Consider the following 15,516-nt stretch of genomic DNA (forward strand, 5'->3'; position numbering starts at 1 on the left):
TATAAGAAACAGGTAGGTCGGATGTTGGTCGGATGTTTTGAGTAAAGCCCTGGTGACGTCACTGACATTTCTTATATGGAGAATTTCGCCCAAAAGGAAAATATTTTACATACGAAAATTTGTATTTCATTAGGAAAAAAATACATTCTTTCAATTTCATCATGAAACTTATATAATTTAATTAAAAAACTTGAAATCCTTTGAGTGCTTGTCCCAACCCCTGCTATACCTTTGGTCACGTGACTGCCATGATAAACTTTGCGTTTTGCAATGTTATGACTTAAACAGAAGCAATAAATGTTACAAGCGTATTATTTATGATGTTTTAGGCAGCAATCGTGTAATAACATCCTTGAATTATATACATTCTGCTTAAAAGAGGTCACGTGATGTTACCAGATTGTGCTCGGACAGCATCTTCTTGAACTTCGATTTTGAGTACTTTTTACCTTCATTGAGGCCTAATAACGGACGTTTTTAGTTATAAAATGAAGCAATGAATCTATTGAGGGCAAAATTTAATCATTTTTGCACTTTCAAGCCGGGCTATCCTGGCATGAACTTCGGCCAGTTTGTGTGTGAAGCCTATGGTGAAGGGAAAACTTCACGCCCGGCTGACGTCACAGACCTCGGCTACCAAATCGTGTCCGGTGGGGGTCGGATTTACCTGTCGCTAGCGACACCTTTTGATGAAAGTCGGGACGCTGATTTGCTGATTGAGTCCGTGAGCAGTGTCAGTCATTTACGCCAGTACAGGGTTGAGTCATTATGCGCATGCGTTGCAACTTCACTCTCGGGGCTGGCTACCGCGATTTCTCAATTCTCCTCAGGCGATTCCAAGAATCCAAAAGGCCATCTATAGCCTTGCATCTATAGCCTTGTTGTTCCATAATCTATATACCCTGATATCTATAGGGCAATTCTCAGGAGCCCATTACCGTGGAGCTCGTTTCACGCCAGCTTCACGCCACTCCTCTTCAGCGTGCTTCACTGAAGCGGTGAATTGGGTTTCTATGGAAACATCAATAAGCTTGGACGCTCACAACCAACTCTCAACGCTCAGCTCACAGCTTGGCTCACAGTCACAACGCAAAGCGTCGAAAGCGCCGAGCCGATTCTGGTGGGTACAAGGCCATGTATATAGCAAATATATAGCGGTATATATAGGGTGGGCTGTGAAACGGCGAGGACGTTTTTGCAATACTTTGATATAGAATCCTGTAATGCCATGCCCATAATATTGATATGATATACTGATACATCCCATCCCAGCGCAGGTATTGCATTGAATTGCAATTTGCATAGAGCAAGTAGGTGGTTGAGGCATTTTTTGGAAATTTTCAAGCACGTTGAGTGGTCCTTATATTATGTTATTTTGGGGGTGAGTTATCTCAACTTTCTTGAGCGGACGTTATGGTGGTGTCACCAATGATAGCAGCACAATGATAGCAGCACACTGGGATTATGATAACATGTTTCAAATTGGGTTTCCATGGAGATGTCGACAAGCCTATTCCTCCAATACTAGGTATAGTCGGTCAAATATGTATCTTTCCCGGCCGCCAAGTGGCGCTACGGTCTGGATTCGATAGTTGGCTGAGCCCACACCCCAGCTGCCCTGGTGGCTCTGGCGGCCCTGTGACGTCACGCGCGGGGGGCGGAGCTACACAGCGGCCGGCTGGAGAGTGACCGCAGACCAGCACTGGACGGCCTCGCCGCCGGGTGCTCCGGCGGGTCTGGCCGGGAGAGGCGAGCAAGCGGATGCGTTAGGAATCTAACGAATGTGAGGGCAGCGCGATGGTCTAATGATGGCTGTGCTTTCATGCGCCGTGTAAATTGTAGACTGAGTGCTATGAGCTATCAAAGGATTATCTGGTGTTTCAACAGGGGTCGCTGACCTAAAAATTAAGATGGTTGCTCTTGATACGATTGAATGCTTGGTGATATGATGATTAGCGCAAGAGAAATATTTAATCGAATTATGACCGGTTATTTTTTGATAAAGCAAAAACTTTTTTCCTTTTTTTTGGCATTAACGGGAAAGCGTTAAGCCATATCTACTGAAAATCTTAACCTGCGCCGGGCCGGGGGGGGGGCGATTTGCGCCCCCCCCCCCAGGTTTTTCGCAGATAGCCGAAAAACGGCGGCGTGCAGCGCCACCAAATTTTGCATACCTGTTTTTCCATCTATTGCGCATACTGTGTGCGAATTTTGACCTTATATGACTTAACCCGCACACCGACGGGGGGGGCGGATATCCGCCCCCCCTGAGGTTTTTCGCGGATAGCGGGAAGCGCCGCGAAATTTGGTATGACTATTCTCTCATCAATTTTACACATGGTGTGCAAGTTTGAACCTCCTTACTTTTAAGGTCAGGTCACCAGGTCACTTTGAATGACCCAACCTCAAGTCACTTTTTTGCAACTTTGTCACCGTGCCAGAGCTACAGTAGATGTCGGAGGCCTTTGAAAGTCGCAGGATGTTATTAGGTCATTAGTAGCTACAATTTGTATATCTCGGAATTTTGATGTCGGTGACCTAAGGTCAGGTCAATTTCGCGACCTCCCCATTATAAGTCAATGGGGGAAAAATCAACTCCCTGTTTTTACCACTAAAACGGGTCGGAATGGCCCCATATACCATACATGACTTCACATACGATCAACCTTCACTACCTTGAGGTCTGTTTTGCTGTTGGGCAGCTGTAAGGTCATGTGACGTCATCAAAGGTCACCAAAGGTTTTTTGCCAATAACTCCTTACAGGAACAAGATACAGCCGCGCGGATGGATCATTCGATGCGGATTGACGAGAGGATCACGATGATGCCCTTAGTTTGTTCCTATCTTGACTACTTCGAAAGTTATTCGAGAAAAACCCTCTCCATATCTAGCGCCGCCATTTTGACTTTTTCGACCCCTGTGACGTCATCTTTGACCTGACCTGAAAATGACCTTAGTAAAAATTGTAGACCTTGTCCGTGCGTATCCGATGCCGTTTACCGCTTGTCGCTATCTTGCTTCGTTCTCGAGATCTCAGGGGGGGGGCGGTCATCCGCCCCCCCCGTCGGTACTAAGTTGGCGCAGACCCCCGTCGGTGCGCGGGTTAAGGTCAGGTCAACAGGTCGGTTTGAGTGACCTAACGTCACAAAAAGTTTGAACTTGCACCAAAGCTACAACTGTTGACCGATCGATATGAAACTTTCAGGAGTTAGTAAGGGTGACAATATCCACAAAATGTATGTCTCGGATTTTTTTTTATCTATGACCTGAGGTCAGGTCAATCTCACAACCTCCCCATTATAAGTCAATGGGATAAATTTCAACTTCATCTGAATGCCACCCGATCCACACAATATATTCAGGATCATGGTGTTGCAGGTCCCTGGTGGTCATTCTACCGAAAGATGTCACCGGTGACCTTTGGAAGGTGTCGCTAGGTCATCCGAGGTCACCTGAGGTCACCAGCGGGGGTTTTCTGCAATAACTTTTGAGTGAATAGAAATAGAGACTCCGTTCGACGTTTATCATGTTTGTCTGATCAATGCAGATCGAATGATATGCAACATGACCTATTTCAGTCAGGTCATGACCTTGACCTTAGGTCAAATTTTCAACTTGACCTTTCGAGGTCACATGATATAGCTTTCGATGCGCTTTGACAAGCTAAGAACGATGACGTTCGAATCGATCCTTTATCTTGTCTGGATCAAAAGCTATTTAAGAAAAAGTATCAGAAGTAAAAACGTTTTTTATCGCTCTTTCGAACGCCGCCTGCCGCTTGTCTCTACGACGCTCAGGAGTCGAGTTAGACGGGGGGGGGGCGTAAAACCGCCCCCTCCTAAAACAACCTCCTAAACCAACCCTCCTAAAGATTTCTGCAACCGTTCTACCCTCATCACTCAACTGAATAATTCTCCCCTTTTCAAAAACGGTGCAGTGATACGGCATCTCAAACCTAGAGCGACTACACTCAAGTTCAAGCTAACGGTCTCCACTCTCCAATTCAGATACCTATCGAAACCTTTCCGCGACCCGGTGCTGTGGCTCAATCAGTGGGCCAGCTGGCCGCAGACCATACCCGCAGGGCATGAACCTTTGACCATATTAGGTCAACACGCCGTGGCCCCAGCCCGCTCGCCAGGTCCGCGCTCATTGGCCGACGCGGCAACCGCACAACCTGTCCCCTCCCCTCCGTAGTACTCGCAGCGGCCGGCGGATTCAGCCAAGTTACCGACCTGCCCAGCGTGGGGAGGGCCGGCCGGGAAAGATACATATTTGACCGACTATACCTACCTACCAGAAGTGTGACATCAGTTCGCGGAATGGAATAGCAGCGTGCTGCTATCATCTGTGAAACAGGGCCATGGTGGTGTCACTGATGATAGCAGCACGCTGCTATCACACATGTCAAATTGGGTTTCCATGGAGACATCACAGTATCACAGCCCCTGTCCTATGTGTTAAGGTCAAAGGTGTTGGTGCTGTATGTAATGTATTTATTGTTTTATATCATGGCTTCATCCATCATTGGGTGTGTGCCTGTGGATGATTGATGGAATAAACTAAACTAAAGTATAAGTAAGTCTGGCGTCCCAGGAAGCTGCAAGATACTGTTGTAGGTAAGGTTAGCTGTTAGGTCAGGTCAGGTTAGGTTTGTTTTGGTCTATTTATATATCTCCGTTGTCCCAACCTGGCATATTTCTGGGAAGTGGGACGCAAGGCTTACTAATAGTGACATCACTACCCATTGCTCCAACACTACCAGCAGTGTGAACTGTGATGTCAGGCTGCAAATTGCAATATCAGCATGGTAGCAGCATTCAGTGAAACATTGCCCTTAAGTTAAAGATATTTGATTCTGGCTTTTAAGAAGGTACTGTTATGATTTTTACTTTTACTGGTGTCAGGTGTGCCAAGTACTGTTTTTTATTCATTTTATGCTTCTTGCAAAGCATAAAATGTTGCAAGTAATAGCAAAGGAAGTAAGCAAGCAGGTAAGTAATAAAGTTATCCCAATGCTAGCAACTCCTTTCAAGTTCTAAGCCTACCTACCCTGAATATGTTGCAATAGTTTTGTAACCAGGTGAGTCAGTGACCCAACCTGAGATTAGGTACCCACTGCCTACTGGCAGGGGTGTAGTCAAGGGAGGCACCATAGGGGCCATGCCCCCCTTGGAGCCCAAAAGGGACCCCATCACACCAGGTCAGGGGCCCTGGCTGACACAGTGTGCCCTCGGCAAGACAAAGGCCCTGTGACAGATCCTTTGATGCAGCTGCGTAGCCATAATTTGGCCAAGGGAGCCCCAATTTTAGAGCTTTGGGGGCCCTTTTAAAACCAGGGGGTCAAGGTTTAGGTGGATGGGATGAGTCCAACGCCCAACGGTGTGTGCACTGTGCACAAAAACAAGGTGTAAGTGATATGCATATTTTATTGTAGAACATCTGAAGAACCCTCTGTTAGTCTAAAGGAACCGCTATTTACATGAGGGGCTTTTTTGGACTAAGAGGGCCATCTGTCAGTCTGAGGGGCTCCCAATCGGCCTGAGGGGCCCGTTGTTCGTCCAAGGGGCGGGGCCTCTATCAACTGGATGTTTTTTTCCACCCTAGGAGGTCCTCTATCGACATGAGGGGCCTCTGTCAGTCTCAGGGGCCTTCTCCCGACCTGGAGAGGCCCTCTGCTGTTCTGAGGGGCCCCTGCCGGTCTATGGGTCCCTCAATTTACCTGAGAGAGCCCTTTGTTCACCTGAAGGGCCCTCTGGTGATCTGTTGGCTTCCGACTGTTGGTCTGACCCTATGTCGGTTTGAGAGATCTCAGATCGGATCCAATGTCGATCTGAGGGGCCCTATCGGTTTGAGGAGGACCTCAAATGACATGAACTGGCCGTTAGTTTGTCTGAGAGGGCCCTCTGCAAGTTCAAGGGGCCCTTTTGTCGGTCTGAGTGGCCCTTAGACGGCTTACATGACCCTCAGACGGCTTACGAGGCTCTCATGGGCTGAAGGGGTCTTTGACAGTCTGAAGGACCGTCAAAATATTTTTATTTATATATTTTTATTACAAACTATTTTTCATAGAAGTAAGCAGAGCTTGTTGCGTAGAGTCTGTCCCCTACCGTCCGATTGCTCAATTCCGAGCAACAGGATAATTTAGATGCCTAAGTTTAACATGCCATAAAAGCTGGACATGGCCTGTCCCACTCAACAGACTTCAACTGGCTAGGACTGCTCCCACCAACTGCAGACCATCCCCGTCAGGAGTCTCAAAAAACGAGTGCCAGAGCAACTCGAACCCAGGCTCTCACTACCTGGAATCCAAACTCCAATGCTATACCAGCTGAGTATAATGGGACAGGGCCCAGGCTAAGTTGGTCCTGAATAGATATTGTGTAGGTATATAGAATATTGTAAGCATTGCTGCATGGTGTCTCTTCAGTCTTCAAGCTTACCTAGAAAGTAAGAGCTTAACTAACTTTTATGTATATTATTATTTTTCAGTTATTAAATGGTGTTAAAGCGCTTGTTAATAGAAGATTGAATTTTGCTATGCTTAGCTATACCACACCTGATAATTCACTGATACAGTGAGCCATTTACTTAATCCACCTACCTACAATCCACATATGTCCTACTACCTTCGTTCACAAGGAAAGCTGGGCTTAGCTAGCTCTCCATCCAGGTGCCTTTTTCAGGCCTTACAGCCTGGACAAGGGACAGGTGGTGGGGAGGTCGGACCAGTGGTGGGCACGGACCAGGAAGGTATGACCAAGGACTTGCAAGCTGGAGCACCAATGAAATATTAGTGGTGTTTTGTAGAACACCACCCAAACTGCTCATCGCTGGAAACCTAATGCACGACTCTGAAAACTAGTCACCGTACTGTCAGTAGTTACTGAGAAAAAGTGGTCTAGGATTACTTTGTGTTTATTGTGCTCGTCATGAACTTTGCCGCCATGAAGATGCGATGTTATGTGTGCTTGTCACTTTAGAACTTACTGTGTGATTTTATTACTGTGTGACCGGAAGAGCCATTGTTGTATGGAGGTCATAATACAGGGTGTCCCAGAAGTCTTGTAGCTTTTTTATTTTTGTCGTGTGACCTTGCTATGCCACCGATTAAGGCAAATGACGCCTCAAACGAAAGAGAATGAACTGAAATTTTGTATTTTCATGCGTAGAGCACCACTTTAGTCAGGTGGCCCCCGTTGTGAGTCGCACAAGATTGAGCACGAGAGATCACGTTCTTCGCTGCCGCCAATATCTCCCGGTTTGCGAAACACCGGTGTCGCCAAGCCCGTTTCTGGTCAGCTTTGCAGACCCTTATTTCATGAAGCGAGCCAGCCGCCAGGAAACAGAGTATTGGATCTCCGAGAAAACATTAGCAACATATTGACGAAGTGTCATTTCTAATCTTCCTCAGGTAAATGATAGTAATTCGTATTCGTTTCGGGCTACACTGAGGTAAAAAATTGTTAAAAACCAAATATTTCGGCTTTATTGAGTAGCCTTGTCCACTAGTTTGAAATATGACGTCACTCTGACCAGTGAACAAGGCTACTCAATAAAGCCGAAATATTTGGTTTTTAACAATTTTTTACCTCAGTGTAGCCCGAAACGAATACGAATTACTATTAGCAACATAATGATTTACTGATCAGAAAGTCTCCTGACATGTTTGCACGCATCCATTACGGAAATAAGGCTCAGCTGCTTGAGCACGCTAAGCAACAGCTCGTTGTAATCCTTTGATTCGTCGCATTATTATGGGGCTAAAACAAATATCAACCCGTCGGAAATATATGTGGATAATATTATGTCGCTCGCTTTAGGGAATAAGACTCTGAAGCTGACAAGAAACGGGCATGGCAACACCGGTGTTTCGCAAACCGGGAGATCTTGGCGGCAGCGAAGAACGTGATCTCTCGTGCTCAATCTTGTGCGACTCACAACGGGGGCCAACTGACTAAAGTGGTGCTCTACGCATGAAAATACAAAATTTCAGTTCATTATCTTTCGTTTGAGGCATGATTCGCCTTAATCGGTGGCATAGCAAGGTCACACGACAAAAATAAAAAAGCTTCAAGACTTCTGGGACACCCTGTACAAGAATAATAATAATAATAATACACGTGTGCGTGTGATACATGTATCTGACCGGATGCTATGTCACCACAGGTGCTGTGTGTCTCAGGGGTACCTACTATGGAGTGGCGCGCTGCGGAGCCGCGTCCGCTGGAGTCTCTGCCGGCCGTCAGCAGCGCAGGCTCGCTGATGCTGGGCTCACAGGTGGTGACACTGGAAGAGGTGCCTCTTGCCGTGCTGCCACACAGGGGCCCGCTATGCCTGGTTTGCTGCACTGAGCTATCTGATGGCGACAAGGCCTGGCATGCACACAGCACCTACACTGAGGAAACGAATATGACGCTGCACAAAAGGTAAGAGTGTTTTGGTAAGGAGGGACATGCTATTTCCTTCCGTTTTTCACCTAATGAAACCTTCGAACTGATAGCACTTTAGCGCATAGTTTGGATGCTAGATCAGCCACCAAAACAAATTAGGTTCATGTAACTGCCTAAATTAATAAACATTGTCTTCAAAATACTGACAGATTGGTAGTTTGCTACATTCTGGCCACCTTTCACAGCCGTTTGCTGTTGTTTTCAGACTGTCGGTGATCCTGCGGGAGCAGGTCGACCCGGCCGGTCAGGTGGTGTGCGGCGCCTGTTTCGGGCTGGTCATCTACGTGGACGAGTTTGAGCAGAAGGTGCGCTCTGCCGAGGCCGACCTGCGCCAGCGGTTCCAGCGCTGCCGGCGCCCGGCGGACCCGGCGCGGCAGGAGTCGGATGGCGTGCCACAGCCCTCTCCGTCGGCTGACGCCTCATCCCAGGTGAGCGCACCGGCTCGGCCCGCCCGCCTGGTGGTCGGCGAGTGACTGGTCGGTCGTAGGTCTGCCATTGGGACGGGGCCAGACGTGGAACCAAAACCACATGACATTAGCTCCGAATGCGGTGCCCCTCGCCTGCGAACACTGAAGCACTTTGCCGTCGTGTCCTTGCCGCGGTAGTTTGGCGGAGTAGCTAACCACTGCCGGCTGGACGGCCTGTTGACAGGATGAGGAGACTAAGCCAGCGGCTGGCGGCTGCGAGCCGGCGGAGGAGGCGACTGCCCCGGCCGCCGGTGACGGTGACACCTTCCCGTGCGGTGTGTGCGGCAGGACCTTCTCCACCGAGTACGGCCTCTCCATCCACCGAAGGGTGCACCCGTGAGTCAGCACTTTAAATCGGCATGGTCATGTTTGATATCTGGCCCTGTAAACGCAGACTTGCGTTGGATTCTTCCACTAATGATTCATGACAATAATGACAATTGCCAAACGATGGTCACCGAGGCCACCTATGTATTTGATGTTATATTTTTATGGTGAAGACGCAACTGAGGTGACACTGCTTGTCATAGTTGCCCGTGATTTACATTTACATCAGTCGACTCTCCTCAAAGGCTGCCTTTTTGTCTTTCGACCATTTCGACTGACGACTGGTGCTCTACGAATGTGCTCGGTTTGTCCCAGATGGCGCACCAGGGACATTCTTTTTACCAAAAGATGAGTAGATGTCGCTGCGTTTAGTGTTCATGGAATGCATGCATTACAAGTTTCCGTGAATATAATGGTAGGGTTCCAGTCAGGAGGACGTGTGTCGCTGTTTCGAATCGAATGCTGTTACCAATCATGTTATCACAGTGGGCATGAACAAATGTCGAATAGGTACCTTCAAATGCCTTTCTAACAGCACGGTATCAGAGAAATGCAAGTCATTTTAACATGCTTTGACCTGTCCCTCGGCAGAGATTCCAAGTCAAACGTCTGCGAGTACTGCAGCAAGGTGTATCCGACCCGGGCGAAGCTTATGAAACACATGCGCTCTCACACCGCCGAGCGCAAGTTCCAGTGTCTCGAGTGCGGCAAGCTGTTCCGCTCGGCCGACCAGCTGGCCGTCCACGCCAAGTTTCACACCAACGAGCGGGCCCATCTCTGTACCGTGTGCGGAAAACGGTGAGTCACTCTAGGAGGTTGTAAAAAATATTGCGGATGTGTTATTTAATTGTGCATAGATGTAGATGAAAAATCCACAAATGTAGCGGACCCGGTCACGCACACAGGCGTCTGAAGTCTTGGTTCATGCTACCTGTTTATACAAACGCACGTTTTTTGTGGTAAGAAGTTCATTATGACATCATTCGGAGGCTGCTCTTCTGCCCACGAATCAAGAATCTGGTACGGAATAAATGTATGACAGTTTGCTGTGCTCATTAGTGCGCAGATTCATTATTATACTTCTGATATTTTTGCACATTTACATGTAACATGAATTTGCTTGAAAGCGATGCTCGTTCTGCTCTTTTATGTATTTCGATCTAACTAGATGGAAAGTAAGCAAAGAACAGCTGTCAGGTCGGTTTCTAAGCTACGGAAACCTCGCTGTTTAGTCTCTCCAGTCAATGTTTGGATAGAAGGGTTAATGCGGTTATGCGAGACAACGGCATTTTGGTTTTCTGTAATTCCTTCATCTGTGACTCGGGCTTGGTTTCCAGGTTTGTACAAGTTGGCGATTTGAATAAACACGCTCGCATCCACTCCGGGGAGAAGCCCTTCTCCTGCGAAGTCTGCTTCAAAAGGTTCAAACGTTCCGACGAGCTGAAGGTAAGATTTCACAAAGTTGTACTCCTCGCGTTTTGCAGCTCTCTTTGTTTTCTGTACGTGCTTTCGTTCCACGCAACGCAGCATGTAATGATTTTTGTTGTTCGACCTTGTTACGAGCGAGCTAGCGAGCGAAGCGAAGTCTTTTCAATATAACGGAAAATCTCAGGACGAGCGACTCGGTGGCGCTCCGGCCTGTAACGCTTTTGGGAGGCTTATATCTCAACAACCGCTGGGCCGATTGGCCTGCGGTAATTTTTAAAGGGTAGCTTCGTTCCTTCTATTTGCCAAGCATTGAACTATTACCGATGCATGTGGGTGATCCCACTCCTTATGCACGTGTCACGTGCAAAACGAAGAGGTGTCAGTTTTGCAACAATAACAATATCTCGGTAATTACTGGACCGATTACGCTGAAACTTGGCATGTAGCTAGGCACCCACCCACCAGGCAATGCATTCCCATGTGTCACGGTTGGGATGCTGCTGCACGTGCGCACGTGCAGGGGTCGTTTTCGGGTCTCAAGAACAGCTGAACCAATTGCGCTCAAATTTGGTACACGGCTGTGGACCGCTTAGTAGGGTGCCGTGCAAAAGTCGGTTGGGACCCAGCGGTTGTTGTTGTATTCCCCTGGCCCCGTCACCGGGGCGTAGTCGTTCGGCTCTGGAAGGACCGAAAGCCGGCGGCCAAGGCCGCCACCACGTCGTCCCGTCTCAAGTCGGTGGGGCGTCCGTAGATGTTGCCCATGGCGAGGAGGCGGGCCCCGCAGAGGCACGGGCAGCGCAGCAGGACGTGTTGCGGGGTGTCCGCCTCCTCCTCGCACACCAGGCACCGGGCGGCCGGATAGCCGGCGTCCGCACAGCCAGGGCAGGCGGCGGTCGGCCGGCGGCCGATACGGTGGAGGTACTGGGCTGACATGCTCCAGTGGCCGGCCCGAAGTTGATGAACGTCCACCGCGGCCTCTCGACTGTCAAACCGGACCGGCGCGGGCAGAGTGGTCCGTGAAGATGGAGCGGTACCAGCCGTCGGGCCAGCTCTCTTGCCAAGAGCGGCGAGCGGCCCTGGCGGCGGCGCGGGTGATACTCCTGACGTCCAGGGGGGCGCCGGCCTGGTCTAGCTCGGCGGCTTCCCTCGCCAAGGCGTCGGCTCGCTCGTTACTGCACGTGCGCTCGTGCTGGTTGCCGCTTCCAGATCTCCAGAACGGCTGAACCGATTGCGCTCAAATGTCGCACATCTGTGGAGAATGCCGTGAATAGTAGTAGTATGCCGGTTAGTAGAATGCCGTGAATAAGTCATTAGGAAGTACCCCCTCGCAATTCTGCACGTGCAAGGCTCACCCTCTCGCTCGCTTGTTTCTCGCCCAAAAAGGCGTTTTACTGGTGCATAGCAAGATTGCATAGCATCCAGCCCCAGCTCTTATACGGCCTTGATAGCATCCAAAGACTTTCATCTCCAATCCGATATGCTTATTAGATATTATTGCGACAAAATTTTAGCGAGACGTGTTGACCATTTTTTTTCTTCTTCATGTGTGGGCTCTGTGCTCGAGTAACCTTAAAGCTACTACCGCCGTTCCTATGACAGTTCTTCAAAGTCACATTGTGACCCTCGCCGAGCCTATCGGTTTCCTGCATACCGACGGAGGGTCGATGGTCGATGCGGCACGATCCTTCGCCGTTTTAGCTCTAACTGAATCAGAACTTAGCCGAAAAGTGAGCGCGTTGTCCGTATTGAGACGGAGCCGGGATCTTTTTTTATTCTTCTCGGTACTCTCGTGTAGGCGATGTGGTGCTGCTTGGAGCTAGCGAAATAGATCATTGTGATGACTGGGCAATGAAAAAAAAAGTTTTAAAATTACTATGCTAGTAATCGCTTCCTCTTTTTATAATTATTTTAATGTTATATTACATCATTGACCATTATATTAAGTATAACTTTAGCCAGAAGACCCGCCAGCCAGTCATCACAAGTGAGCGCGGCCCGCCCGAGCAAGGGATCCTATCTAGGGAACAGTCTGCGGGGGACGGGGAAGCTGCCGTCACCGAACCAGCCGCCGGGCTACCGCTAATGATATTGCTTCCGTGAGCCTTGATTGGCTGCCGGGCTTGATTAACATTGGTTCCGACGAACAGTGCTACGAGAGGATGGCCCTTACGGCAGCCGGTAGGTCACTTGGTACATAACCTGCCTGCTATACCTACAGTCAGGTTATATAGTGCAAGATAGGTATTTACTGTATGCCTGGTCTATTCAAATACATTAGCCAGAGGGGTGTGGTAATAACTGGTGTAAGCAAATTGACCACGGTCAAAAATGCATTACCAGAATGCACTTAAGCCAACATTTTGGGATGTTCTCGTTCCTAAGTCGGCTAAGAGCTTCGGTCCAGAAAATAAATTTATCGTTGGCATCGTTGGCATACAGTAAAATACATACCAAACTCGGCCGGTGATAAATTTTCAAGACCTCAGTCCTTACTGATTTTTGAACTCGGCCTTCGGCCTCGTTCAAAAATCCAGTAAGGACCTCGGTCTTGAAAATTTATTTACACCGGCCTCGTTCAGTATTATATAACACAAATCCAAGGACCTGATCGAATAAAAAAAAAATCGTGAGATGAAATGGTTGAATAATCGCGCTGCGTTTCCCTACTATTCACCACTATTATACTCTTACACCATTTTTGGATCTGGTAATATCGTGGAATATTTTTACCGACTGTTGCTCTTCGACTAGTGTGCCTATGTTAAGCTCGCGTGTTCTTGCCTCATCATTTTATGTCCATCGTATTTTCAGAACCACCAGCGATTCCACACTGGCGAGCGGCCGTTTACGTGCGAGTTCTGCGGCAAGATGTTCATCCAGAGCGGCGACCTGCGACGCCACCGGCGGATCCACACCGGCGAAAAACCCTACTCGTGCGAGGTACGGTCGCCGGCGCTCTGCGATCGCAGCCGCCGGCGCTGGGGACTGCTGCTCGCTCGGTACTGTGTGCCGTGTGTGCCGCCGTTTTCACTGGATAGATTGGCTACATATGGCCAGATTGCCTGCCCCCGTTTCCTGTTGTGTGTTTCTATGAACCGCTTCATCCTGCTAGCTGACCTCGGTTCATCTCTCGCCTTTCGCAGTACTGCGGAGCCCAGTTTAGACGTAACGACCAGTTGACCCAGCACGTGGGCATCCACACGGGCGAAAAGAGCCACGTCTGCCACACGTGTGGCCGCGGCTTCGCCACGCAGGAGCTGCTGGCCAAACACTCTGTGTCGCACACGGGCGTCCGGCCGCACATCTGTCCGCACGACGGCTGCTCAAAGTCGTTCTACAAGGCCGAGGAGCTGGCCAAACACGTACCCGTGCACAGCGGCGTCAAGCCGCACGCCTGCGAGTTCTGCTCCAAGCGGTTCGTGCGCGAGGAATCACTGAAGGTGCACCGGCGCGTGCACACGGGCGAGCGGCCTTTCTGCTGCGAGACGTGCGGCCGGCTGTTCGTCTCGCAGAACTACCTCAGCTCGCACCGACGCATCATGCACACGGGCGACAAACCTTTCAGTTGTGACACGTGTGGAAAGACGTTCCTGAAGCGGACGCTACTGGCGGTGCACATGCGCTACCACACAGGCGAGCGGCCGTTCCAGTGTCAGCTGTGTGATAAGACCTACATTCAGCAGGGAGATCTGCACAATCATATGCGCGTGCACACTGGCGAGCGGCCGTTCCTGTGCAAACAGTGCGGGAAGGCGTTCGCGTCCCGTCCGCATATGACGGCCCACGTCCGTCGGGTGCACGGCGCCGGCTCCGGCCACACCTGTGTCCGCTGCGGCGGCATGTTCAGCAAGCGGACCGAGCTGCAGGCGCATCAGGACAAGTGTGGCAAGACTGGACTGCTGTCGCCGCCGCCGCCGCCTCAGCAGCCGCCGGCGGCGGCCGTGCAGCCGGCGCTGCCCACTGAGCCGATGGTGCAGCTGTTTGTGATGGACCTGCCGGAGGGACAGGAGAGTCAGGTGATCAGTCTGGCGACGGAGCACCAGCTGCACCAGCTGTCCGCAGTAGCTGCGCAGCAGCAGCAGCAGCAGCAGCAGCAACAGCGGTAATGCCGGCAGCGCGGTATGTTTCCGGATGGCGGGAGCTGTGTGTAGCCAGCGCCGGTCTCCATACCAACATGATCTCGCCCAGCGTTTCGTCCCAACTGTGAAGCCCCCAATGTTCCCCTTTGGACACAGGCAGCTGCTGTTAGTCTCGGCGTGATGGAGACCGCAGCTCATTTTCTGAATGGGAGGACGGAGCCGATCGTCTTCACCACCATCAGAGGTCGGGGATTCAATCTCGAAATCGACCTACGTTGAGCGTGGTGGTGATAAAAGAGAGATGCTGTACTTGACGTTGCTGCTGGAAGACCTAGTGACAATCGTGTAACGCTTGTGATTTGTCTTCCGCGAGCCCATCTGTTAAGCTTCTGAATGAAACTCTATTTGAATGCTGAATGATCATGGCTACTCAGGGTTTACTATTTTTGTATTCTTATAAGCATTTTGATGTGTTTTTTCTTGTCTACGATATATCGATATGCAGACATTTTGCGTGATTGTATGCGGACTGCAGCCTATTTTTTGTAGTCATGAATCACATTGGTGTATAGGTGCACAGGTGCGTTATCTCTGACATTGGTTTTCAGGTTATCTGTTGTTAGGTGTTTTGGGAGGCGATTATTTGTGGTACATTTTCAAATATCTCTAGATTTTTGTAAAATGTTCGATCTTCGGTTGCTGGATATGTAAAGACATGGTACGTTGATAAGTTTCTGTCGCGACCCAATGGAAGGCAGCTG

At 49.6% G+C, this 15,516-nt stretch overlaps 1 protein-coding gene across 2 annotated transcripts; it reads left to right on the forward strand.

Annotated features, from left to right (window-relative positions):
* The first annotated feature begins 669 nt into the window (after window positions 1-669).
* LOC122386484 (gastrula zinc finger protein XlCGF26.1-like) lies at window positions 670-15,236 on the forward strand. Of its 2 annotated transcripts, none has more exons than XM_043375723.1 (8): window positions 670-1,120; window positions 8,171-8,430; window positions 8,660-8,882; window positions 9,106-9,257; window positions 9,840-10,046; window positions 10,586-10,694; window positions 13,488-13,616; window positions 13,820-15,236. In XM_043375723.1, the coding sequence occupies exons 2-8, from the start codon at window positions 8,198-8,200 to the stop codon at window positions 14,780-14,782; spliced, it is 2,016 nt and encodes a 671-aa protein (XP_043231658.1). In that variant the 5' UTR covers window positions 670-1,120; window positions 8,171-8,197; the 3' UTR covers window positions 14,783-15,236. The 2 variants fall into 2 exon arrangements, with proteins under 2 accessions (XP_043231658.1, XP_043231659.1); XM_043375724.1 differs by having other exon boundaries at window positions 713-733.
* Window positions 15,237-15,516: the final 280 nt, after the last annotated feature.

Source organism: Amphibalanus amphitrite, unplaced genomic scaffold (genome assembly GCF_019059575.1).
Source record: "Amphibalanus amphitrite isolate SeventyFive unplaced genomic scaffold, NRLGWU_Aamphi_draft 000253F_arrow, whole genome shotgun sequence".
NCBI lineage: Eukaryota > Metazoa > Arthropoda > Thecostraca > Balanomorpha > Balanidae > Amphibalanus > Amphibalanus amphitrite.